This window comes from Cotesia typhae, unplaced genomic scaffold (assembly GCF_013202065.1).
Source record: "Cotesia typhae breed Kobodo isofemale line unplaced genomic scaffold, CoteBio_Ctyphae contig_5, whole genome shotgun sequence".
In the NCBI taxonomy this organism is placed as follows: domain Eukaryota; kingdom Metazoa; phylum Arthropoda; class Insecta; order Hymenoptera; family Braconidae; genus Cotesia; species Cotesia typhae.
In genome coordinates, this window is record NW_027423757.1 from 930,107 (window position 1) to 942,323 (window position 12,217).

The window sequence follows — 12,217 nt, forward strand, 5'->3', positions numbered from 1 at the left end:
AAATAATCAGACACTCGACGATTCAAATGTCATTTTAAAAAATCTAAAAAACGGTTAACCTCGCAGACTATCCCGAAAATTCTTATAGTGCGATTTTATTTTATAGAATTTTTTTTTTTATCCAGTATAAAAGACTTCAAGAATTCCAAATTCTATAACAATTTATTTTAGGCTTAAGAAAGTTTAATTCAAGAAGAAAACTTAGATATATCTTTCTTTTTCCCTTTATTTTTTCAATTAATTTAACCCTTTAACTGTCACACTAAGAGTGTAATGGCTCCTTTTTTATATCATTAAATACCAAAAAATAATTTTTTACTGGAAAAAAGGAAAAATGCGGTGATGTGTCACTGATGCGATTTAACTTGACCGTTAAATTTGTTCACAATTCATGAAAATCAAATTATATTTTATAGATTGTAATACATCAAAAAATTATACAATGTTTTCATTTTTTATTTAAAAATTGTAGATAATTGAAAAATCTCAAATTTATTTGTATTTTATATTTTAAAATTCATATATGGCCCAAAGAACGAAAATTGGCACAGTCACGCGATGGAGCAAGAGTTAAAAATGAAGATTATTGTTCTTTTTAACCAAATGATCTTTTTTTTTTTTTTTATTGACTAAGTAGGACAGTTCTCATGAAAGTTTAATCTTTTGAAACTGTTGAATTTAATGTAACTGTTGAGAATACTTATCGTGTAAATTCTATATTACTTGGCCAACTCCACTTTCATTTTTAACTCTACAGGGGGAATTTTTATAAATTTAAAATTTTTTAAAGTTATTAGTTTGAGTCTGATTTTTAAAAAGTCAAGATCAGTTTTTTCTCAGCATCCCAAGTGTACAAATGGAACAAATGCACAGTGAAATCACTTAACTTACACGAAATTTTCACTGTGATTCTAAAATCGTGAGGGCCATCATTCATAACCAAGTTCTTAAGTTACTCGTGAACGTTTATTTTGACAACGTTGATAAAACAATATTTATTAGTTTGCACGTCTCATAGCGCACGGCGCGTGAGGTTGTGCTTTATATCCGAATCGTCAAGGTTAAGTAATTTTGTGATCTTCAACTGCCTCTATCACAACCATATTGCACTCATACAATAATATAAGTAGATGTACACCGAGAAAACACTTAAATTAAACCAGTTTATACTTTTTAAAATCATTTAATGTTGCTATTTTGAGAAAAAAAAAAAAAAAAGGTTTCGAAAAAAATTTTACGTGGACCTCCTGATGTCATCCTATTTTGTATGAGATTGGGCTTTTTTTATTAGTTTAAGATTTTGATGAACTGGTGCCGTATTTTATATTAGTAGCCTAGTTTAAGTATTTTTTTTAAATTGAATTTTATACATGTATATATATGGATGATTCAAAAAAAATTTTCAATTTTTGTTTTTCAACTCTTACCCTCTCAAATGTTTCTATTTGATATAAAAAAAAATCCTCACCAAGCATGAACCCTATAGCTCAACTCTAAGGAGTTGCTATTTTTATTTTAGTTTTCCATTTAATTAACATGGGAAAAATTATTTTTTGTTTTAAATGGAATTTACACATAATTTATGCAATTTTTTAAAAAAAACCATATTATATTCTTAAAGCAGAGTCTCTGAACTTTACAAAACTCTAAGACAAATTATGATTCTTTCTACAAAAAGACTAGTTACAGCCATTTGAAAATTATTAAATTTCGAAATTTGAAGAAATAGCTTGCAATTACTTTTTTTTTGCATAATCTTCAAAATTTTGTTTCAAACTACTAGTAAGTGTTGTATTTTTAACTTTCCGTTAAAAAAATTGAAAATCTTTTAAAATTTGGGGAGTTATTGGTTTTACCTTTTGTTTTAAAAGCTCAATCTGAAGACTCAACATGTGATTTAAATTAATGTAAACTAATGTAAAACAAAGAAAAATGTTATAAAAAAACTTTCTGTTACTCGATATATTATTTTATTATTTATTTTCTAGCAAAACGTTTTTTGTCGCAATTTTCATTTGTTTAAGTTAAGCAATACTCATAAATCTGCAAAAGCTTTGTTGTTGCGAGTGTAACAAGGATTGTATAGTTTCTTTCGATGCAAGGAGAGAAAAAGACGGGACCCGTTTTTGAGAAAGAAGTTTTTTGACTCCAGAATTTTTTTTTTGTCCCAAGAAATTTACTATTTTCCTTGTAGTAGCCTTGATTCAAGAAATTTTGTTTTGAGTCAAGCTAACCTTCTTATCAGTGTAGCTGAAGAAAATTGAAATTGTTATTGGATGTTTATTTGATCGATATGTTTTTATAACATTTGTATATTTTTATTTTGCATCATGTTTTACATACTTCAAATAGGGGTTCAAACTAACTTCTTATCTACTTATCATGATGAATAACTTGCCTGAACTACGTCGTTGGTTCTTCAGGAGGGCTGTCTGGGCTCGAAGGTAGTCTATTTGCAAGCACTTGGGCATTCAATAAGTGTGGAAGAGGTCCAAGATGTACAGATGTAGGCGATGGTGCTACTCCTCCTCCTCCCATAAATGGCGGGTGCCCAAGATATGTTGGTGTTACAATGTTATTTCCACCAGGATACCAATCGTTATAATAGATTCCACTGTTATCCTGTAACATCCTTCTTGCTTTCCAGAAAGCTACGGCACGGATTTCGGTGTTAGCTGTGGACAGTATAAACGATTTGTACTATTTTCATTTATTGAAAAGTCTCTAACAAAAATAATAATAATTGAAAATTCGTGTTCTCGAATTATATTCAAATATTTAAAAATTGTGAAATTCTGAACTAAATTAATAAGAAAAGACGATAATCGAAAAAAATTTTTTCAAACTGTCCGATTTGGCATGGAATGTCCCATATAAAAATATATATGGGATATAATGCGGCTTATAATTACGATAGCGTCCGCTATTTTGGAGGGATCTTTATTAAACTTGTTACATTTGTTCTTTGGATAAATACTTTGAACGAGTTCCAAAAAGAGCGAAATCGGTCGATTAATCTAGAAATAGTGGCTATTTAAACTTTCAAAATAGCAAAAATTGCGGTTTCCTTGACTTTATTCATGAATAACTTTTGACTGAGAAGATACCTCATTTCCAAGAAAAAGAAAATACGTTGAAACTGATAATATTGTTTAATTTTACTTAAACTTATACTTTAAAATCATTTTAGTGCTTTCATGAAGATTAATAATAAAAAAAATACAATCAAAGCTATTTATCTAGTTTTTCAATAAAATAACTTTTGAATGGTAAGAATAAGCTCATTTACATGAATTTTAAGTCAATGTTGATGAGATGAGCTCTGTTATAATTTTTACTTTATATTTTTTAATAATTTTTATCCCTTCAATCATAGTTTAAAGTTGATTGCAGGTACATTCAAAATATTCAGCGTTAAGAAATCTACGTCCATTTCAGATGCTGAATGGTCATTTTTATTTATAATAAAATCATAATATGAAAATTATTGAAGATGATTTTTTTCTTCAGATTATTACCATTTGGATCCACTTAAAAAACTACAATATTGTGTTGTAAAATACGTTAAAAAACAATTTTATTATCAAGCATAATGGTAGAATTAATATAAAATACAAAATGCAGTTCATGAATAATAACACTAGCAAGTCAGAAATAAATAAAGAACATTTGCAGCTGCAAAAGTAATTATTCTGTATTTGTGATTTCACAGTCGTCACTTCCGGTACTCTTTTGAAACGCAACATGGATCTTATATTCCTTGGGGTTATTTATGAATAGTTAATAAAAATAATATTTTCGTTTACCTAATGCTTCAGCTAAGCCATAAAATAATTGTACACCTGAATAAAACAATCGCTCCTTCATTTTTTAAAACCATTTTAATTAAAAAAATAAAATTAGCATTGAACTAAAATCTAGTTAGGACAATGTTCTCATAAGTAAGTGCAACTACGAAAACCGTTAAGTTGCTAAGCCTAATATTAGTTACATGTAATTGTGACGTCATCCACTCGATACTGCTGACCAATTGTATAGAGCCAAGTTGTTTCTTAAGAAGAATTTTTAGGTGGATTTCATCTAGAAAGCTATCTATTGCATTGGTTTTTATGTCAAAATTTACTTAATTAAATATTTTCTTACTATCTCCTAATTAGTTGAGTAAGGTTAAAAAACAACATTGGTTAAAAAATTTATATGTATAATATAAAGCAAAATATTGCCGTGATAACTTTTATAATATACAACGGATCTTAATGAAACTTAAAGCTAGGCTGTAGCAAACATATTTTCTGTAATTTTTTCTTTCTAATTATTTGTTTCAAAAGCCGTTCAATGAATTTCAATCGATATAAATAACACAGGACAAAATCATCTAGAATGAAATATGTTGTCATAAATATACTATAAAAAAGGCGGAGTTAAAAATGAACGCAATACCGCTTGATATTGAATTGGATTTACATCAATGTAGGCGGTTTAATTCTGCGGTGTTAAATCGTTTTAAAAATTAAATAAATGTTATATTGTAAAGAATTGGAAGTCAGTTCGGAGTGAATTTTAATTTCCGTCACTCGGAGTACCGAAGTTAAGAAATAATAATACACTCATGATGGAATTCGTTTTTCTCCGAAATGATTCCGGAGTAAATGTGGAGTTTAACCCGAAAAACATCCGAGTACGGAGTGTTTAAATTAAAACAAATTTTTATTTAACTGAAACAAATTTTTTTTGTCGTCAGTATGAAACATTCAAATTTTTTTAAAATTTATTTTTTATTAGTACGAAAAAAACTTAAATTAAAAACAAGATATTTCGGCTAGTATGAACACTCCACATTTACTCCGCATACTCTGCAAATTTTTTACGGTACACAATCTTCTATAATTAGTCGTTAGTAAATTCATTAAAATTGTTATGACTCAGAGAGTAAAAATATGAAAAATGAATTTCTATTTATCGAAAAATATTTCAACAGAGCTTTAACACTAAAAATAAATTAAAACATCAGTATTGGTGTTAATTTGAGACCGCTTTGATACTAGAATTTAACACTTATACTGTTTTTTTTTTTACAGTATACTATATCATTAATTAACTACTCTACCTGTTTTCGATGATTTTTTATCACGAACTTCTAATCTTCATTGTCGAAATATATAATCTTTAATAAATTTGTTGGATATTTGTGAGTTAAAATTAGAGCTAGAAAATTTTTAATTGGACAAAAAAGGTTTTTGGAAATAACTTATTTGCTAAAAAATCTTCAGAGTTGCTTTCATTGTCTTCATGTTGATGAGTGAATCTTCATTGATGTCAGCCAAGGATCTTCGACATTTCAGTAATTTTCACAGAATTGAAAAAAAAATTCAATCATTTAAATTTCGTTATTGAATCAAATCTCGTATGAATGAATTACAACAGAAAATATAAAAAATCTCACAAAATAAAAAAATAAATGATTATCAATACTTTGTTGAAATGTGCATTGTAATACGAATCGTATGTACAATTTTAGACGGTATATAACTCCAGCTAGGAAAAAAAATTAAAAGTTATATTATTTAAATTCTCTATTCGAGACATTTTGCATACAATAAAATTAAATCATTCATCATCATTTTAGTAATGATAGTAAATGATTACAATAAAAAAATGACAGTATACCTCAATAATTCTAAATTTAACTTTAAGAATCTTATTGTATATCACTTATAGACATGTAAGTAGAAACTCAAACTCTTTTATATAAATTTAATGACATTTGATAGATAAGCGGGCAGTGCTTTCGTAAAATAAGTTGCGAGTCATATAAGCAGTACAGTACGAGTAACTACTGATATCGGTATTGAAATACGTTAGTTGGAATCAAGAATTGGAGTCAAGAATGTTCAACGATCATCTCATTGTATCTGGAAAACCGGAGACTCCATTTAAAAATTTAGTACACACATCGATCCGATTTGGTTCTGTTAGGTATATCTAATTTGTCGCATGATTCATTTCATATACTGAAAGAATTGGCAAGAAAGGACTTTAAACTGGGAGTCGTGATATAACGGTTAAATATAAGTCATCGCAGATTGTTAGTAACTTTATTGTTGAGAAAAGGAAGCTTAAGAATTTTACAGCGAACATTTTAGATTCTGAGTTGGATAGAATATATAAAGAGGAATATATGGATTACTGATTTCTACATCTGCATACGACCAAAAAAAGGATTTGAGCCGATTAAAATTTATCCATCCAATAGTATTTGTTTGGGATAAATTGTAGTCGCGGATTGTTGCATCTTCGTTGAATGAACAAGATGCTAGGTCAGAATATTTGATCATTGATTATGGGCTACTAAAACTAACAATGTGTTAATCAGTGTGGTAAACGGCTCTACTGATCGATTCTAAAAAACTAATTAGCTCTTACCATAAAAAAACCACATCCATTGCCGTCAGTCCGGCCAAAATCGGTTGATTCGTTCGTGAGTTATCGTTGTCGAAAGCAAACCGAAAAAGTGTTTTTCCAGAATAAAATCGAAATTTCTTGTTCGATCAATTTAAACTTGAAAATTCTTGATAAGGCTTCGAAAACTGCGCCGAATGCCGCCAACTGCATGAAAATCAGTTCATTCATTCAAAAGTAATTGTAGTTTGAAAATTCAAAAAATAGTGTTTTATTGAGAACACCTCTGTCAAAATTAAACATCTATCAGATTTTTGAGTTCGGAGAGCTCAAAACAACACATAGATTGTATTTTTAAGCTCGAAGAGCTTAAAAACGCAATGAATGCAATTTTGACCACTTAAGTATGGAATTAGCGAGAAGTTGCAGGGATGGCTTTTAGGGTCAACCGTTTTCCTAATTTTTTTAAAAATACTATTTTCATCACGCAAATACTTCGATACATATCGAATCACTCATGGTTGAGCAGGTCCAAACATCAAAATCAAATAAAGTGCACTTGCTGTTGGAAACAGATTCTACTCAAAGAGTAAATTCAATCAAAGATTACGAAGAAAACATATATGAGCAGCTTTTTTCTGGGGAATTAAATTTGTTACAAATTTATGGATCATCAAATTTGTAGAAACAGTTTCAATAAATTTCTTGGATAAATACTAAAAAATTTTTTTTTCTGCATGTTATTCGTATAGGAGAATGGAAACTTGGTGTGCTCCTCAAAGAATTGATGATGCGAAAGCATTTTTTTTTTCTCGACTTCCATCCTAGTATGTATTGGTCAATAATAAATGCACAATATTACCTTGTAATCGAAGACAATATTCGGCTGTCCCATTACAAAATACAGTAATTAACATTCCTTGGACTTTAAGAATTTTTTTTTACAAGAAAAAAAAGGTTACACTTTAATGCAAGAGGTACTTCGACTCTCCATAGCCTAATATCATTCCCACAGATATACGGGCAGTCAAAAAGATCATGTTTCTATAAATTGTCTGTTCCTTTGTTTAAGAAAGGGGATGAACAAAATTTCCGAATCCTTTCTTTCAATCAAGATCGTGTTGATGCATAGCCAATTTCCTAGTATGGACCATGTATGACCATAGATAAAAAATTTATGTGTGGTGATTACGGTGTTTTATTTGAAACGACTATTTTCTTCTTACTGACACTCTACAATTTAGTACTGAAGTAAACATCAAAAAAATACTTTGGTAATCGAAAAAATAGTTTAACTGAAAACGATCGAGGATTGCCTCTTTTGTTAGCGATTTTTAAACAATATGAATTTGTCACATGATCAAATTTGTTAGTTTAATTGTTTACTGCATTTCAATGTCTATTTCTGTTGTAGGTAAAGTCCATATCGATAGTTCTCACATCATCTCATGATCCGATATGGTGTACTGGTTAGCATATCTGGCTTTCACCCAGAAGATCCGGGTTCGATTCCCGGTATCGGAAATTTTTTTTTTTTCAGAATTATGAAAAATAATTAATTTTTTGCACTTAAGATTTCAATAACATGATACTTATATTCGTATACTTGTGAAGATTTAACACGAATGGCGCATCTAACCAGAAAATTAGTAATTTTAAATGAAACTTCTTGACGACCGTACCCAGCATGTATCATTTTGTTCTTTGAGTTAATATTGAAAAACACTTTTTCATTTGAATGATGTATTTATTCAGCTTTTATCTTGCATTCTAAAACAGAATATGGCATAGCGGAGAACGTATAGCTTATCGAGATCTTATCACTTAAAAGATTGAATCACATGCACAGTAAAAAATTTTGCGTCATTACGTCAAAAACAATTTTTGTTAAATAACTAACACTTTATTGTGTTGATTTAAGAGAATTAGCAAATAAAGTGTTAAATTTACACAGAAAAGTATTGAATATTTAACACAAAATATTTTGATGCAATGACGAAAAATTTTTTATTGTGTGAAGTGAAGCTTGTAAATATCTAAAACTTAAATTCTAATGACAGCAACGTTTGATAATGCAATCAACTTCAGAGCCGAGTTTCTACTTAGTTTAGAAGTGAACATTCAAGAGAACATAAAAAACTTGCGAAAATTTAATAATAATCAATAAGCTAAATTCATAAATAATGATTCTTAGCTTTTTTTAAATTAAATTAAGTAATGAAGTCATAATTGAGAGGTTGATAAAAAATTATTAATATATGATTATATTTAATGAAAACGAATGATGATGAATAATTATATAGTACTGATTGCAAAATAATGCTGTCCTAATAATTCTACAAGCGATGAATAGGGATAGTGAATATGAAATGACAAAAAAATGATACAGCAAATAAATCTCATGTCATTATAAAATTGCAATCGTATATCTTTAGCATTGTAAGCGATAAATAGTTCATAGAACGTTAAATTATAGTCAGGTATGGAAGAATACTCAGGTTTCTCTCACTTAGTAATGGTCAAACTAAGTGCAAAAATCAATTCACTGACTTCTATAATCAAAATTTAATTTTTCTAACCTTCTGCTATGCGCCTCGTTGCTTCTTCAATATCAGCTCGAGCATCTTTTAATATCACATACATTAGAGGCAACATATCCCAAGAATACCAAAATCGTTCAAGAAGTTTGGTACTGCATTCTAGTAGTACTTCAACATTTTCACCTGAAAATAAAAAAAAAAATACTATGATGATATTTGGTCTTGAGAAGAAATATCAAATACTAACTTATTCTGCAATTATATATGGAGTTATACAGCCAGATATGATCGTATCTAATTATATATAGACTTATATATAATTAGATCTGATCAGACTTGCATAGTTAAATGTAATCAAAATTTTTTTTGGTAAAGACAAAAAGTGAAATATGATGTTTAACATTTCATTTAGATAATCCTGAAATAAAAAATTTGTTACATTTCCTATGGGATGTTTTGGTCTGCTCTGCTACTGCCTAACAGTAAAATCATTATTTAAATAAATGTGATGTAATAATGAGATTCGGTAAAATCAATAAATTAAGACTATCGAAATATATTGTAAGATTAATTTTTATTTTATATATATGATAAACTGATTTGATACGTTATGTACTTCATGGAATCATTGTTACATAGGATAGCAACACAGCAGACAGGAATTTCTTATAATTAAATATTGTTATTTATAATTAATTATATACAGTTATCTATGATTATATATAATTAGACCTGGCCAATTTTTGGATCCAATCACATATAGATCATTACGCATGATTACATATGATTAGACAATAACTTTTTTTATCGGGCAGTGTCCTCTTAAAATGTGAATTTTTAGAACAATGAAAGTGAAAGGTAGTGATTCTATATTTTTTATCTCCCATACACCAAAGACATAAAAAAAATTTTTAACTTTTTAACGTCATATCTCATTATAAATTAAACTTGAATGCTTCGTTTTCTATTTTTAATCCTTTTTACCAAAAAAATTCGACCAACTTTTAATAAAACAGTTTCGATTGAAAATAAATTTCGTCTCAAGTTTTTAGATTTTTTTAATTTCAATAAGAACGGAATGAATTTATTTCTTTTTTGAAAAATTTATCACTGTCAATAGGTGAAAAACCTTTTTTAGTTATGTATTTACGAACTACTCTAGTAAAGAATAATGTTAAACATTATAGGGTTGGGGCTTGCAGGACCGACTATTTTTATGATTCTCATGCAATCAAATAAATCATGATTTTTAATATAATTTATTGAATGGAAGGAATAAAAAGTAACGGCGATTAAATTGTTAGAAGACAACTTGAACTCACTCATTTCTGCATACATACGATATTCAAGTTGATCAGTCACAGTCCAGTGGGTTGAACAAATGATGTCACTAAAACGTTTTACGATGCTTACGGTTCAATGATCAGTAGTTTTTTTTTCATGGATCTGCTTCAAACGCTTTCTTAGCGTTCTTTTTCATTGACTTTTTTCAGTGGAAATTCGTCATACAAGTTTAAAAGAATTTCTTTATTGTTAAGATTTCTGATTTTTCGTTACAAATTATAATTATTAAATCTTTTTTAGGAAGCTTATGAAATGAGAAACTTTATTTACTCTGAGAGTTACCATGAAAAAATTATTGAAGAATCTTTTGTTTCGTTAGTAATTGTATACATTATTAATTTTGGTAGAATCAATCTCTTGAACATATTTGTGTACTTTATAAATGTTTGGTACATTTACACTCAAAATAATTTAATACATTAATTATAAAATAAGTATTTAACTAATTTTTTTATTAAGAATGTTTAGTTAATATCTTTTTTTAATTTATCATAATTGATAACGATAAACATTGATGTTTTCTGAGCAAAAAACCTCAAGGTTATACGTCACAACAAGAGTGGCAAAGATAGCATCTATTGCTGGGCGGCAGTAGCACTAGTCTAGTCTCTTGGTTCGGTCGTCATGACAATAGTATATTTACATACCAAGGGCAGGAAAGTATGAAGTGTCTTAGACAAACATGTAATCTGAGACATTTTTAACTTTCCTGCTCTAGTTGTGTAAATACACTATTCTCTTTAATCTAGTTAATTTTTTTTTATCAGAATAGGCTATATCATGTTCATAATAATAATAAAAATGATTAATAATAATTTTCGGTTATCGAAAAAATTTTTACTGAGCAAACAATAACTTCTTTACATAATCGTAATTAAAAATTGTGTTAAAAGTAAAAAATTTTTCATTATTATATATTCACCCGAGGATGGTATGAGTGCTCATACCTACAATATTGTGGTAAAATAATTAACAAATAAAAATTAAATAGCCTACTATAAAATCGGATTAAGTAAGTTGGCTTAAAATTATAAATGCTCTTTAATAAATAAAATCACCGATCTTCGAATAATATGTGGAATAATTAATAATAATGTCGTTTTTCTACGATACAATTTATTCAAAAAATTATTTTTATTTCAATAAAAATTGAAAAGCTATTATTTTCAGTTCGATTTCGGAAAGTTTTTTATATTAGATATCGACGTTTTAGAACACCAGAAAGCTACTCAAGAAAAAACATTAAGTACCGCAAAAAAGATTAAAATCGATCGAATTTTTCTAAAGATTTCGTTATTTACCATCAGATTTTTTTCTTCAATTTATTTTGGAAGTGCAGACCACACCCCACATCTACAAAGAAAAGTATAGGTTGCAACAAACACCAAAAATGATCTTCTTCAGTAAAAATTTCTTTCCATATACTTTGAGATATTTTAAGTAAAAAAAGACCTCATACACTGATAAAAAAAAATTGATTTAACTCAAGAGCCAAACTCTTGAATCAAGAATTCGATTTGGAAGAAAATGATTTTCTTGAGTCAAGAGAATAAATTTTGAAACAAGAAAATTTTCTTAGACCAAGAATAATTTCTTAGCTCAACAATTTATTCTCTTGACTCAAGAAAATCATTTTCTTCAAAATCGAATTCTTGGTGCAAGAGTTTGGCTCTTGAGTCAAGTCAACTTTTTTATCAGTGTACGCACAACTGAATACTGACTTCCCTGAGTGTTATAAATTTTTAAAGTTGAAAAGTATCTGAAAATCGAGATTTTCGTCTAATATCTGTATCGAAAATTCAAATAAATGACAATATACTTTTTTGCACGAATATGCTTTCAAGGGAAAGTATAAATTTTTTGCTCATACCTCAGCACACAATACAGAAAGAAAAAGAAAGAAAAAAAGAAAGAAAGAAAGAGAGAGAGAGAGA

The 12,217-nt window shown here is 28.3% G+C and overlaps 1 protein-coding gene and 1 non-coding gene across 8 annotated transcripts in view; one reads left to right on the forward strand and one right to left on the reverse strand.

Moving 5' to 3' along the window:
- Positions 1-2,398: 2,398 nt before the first annotated feature.
- Positions 2,399-12,217, reverse strand: part of Dsx (transcription factor doublesex) — a 40,296-nt gene continuing 30,477 nt past the window's right edge. For 5 of the 7 annotated variants that reach the window (XR_012479899.1, XR_012479900.1, XR_012479895.1 and 2 more), the window contains exons 4-6: positions 8,979-9,122; positions 5,108-5,535; positions 2,538-2,675 (exon numbers count right to left, since the gene is read on the reverse strand). Coding sequence is in view for 1 of the 7 variants with exons in the window: in XM_074248996.1 (XP_074105097.1) it covers positions 2,404-2,675; positions 8,979-9,122 (416 nt within the window). In the remaining 6 variants the exon portion in view is untranslated. Of the gene's footprint in view, positions 2,676-5,107; positions 5,536-8,978; positions 9,123-12,217 lie in introns of all 7 variants that reach the window. The other 2 variants (XR_012479901.1, XM_074248996.1) reach the window with 2 other exon arrangements.
- On the forward strand, positions 7,852-7,923 carry Trnae-uuc (transfer RNA glutamic acid (anticodon UUC)). Its single transcript has one exon. It is a non-coding gene; the product is annotated as a tRNA-Glu (tRNA).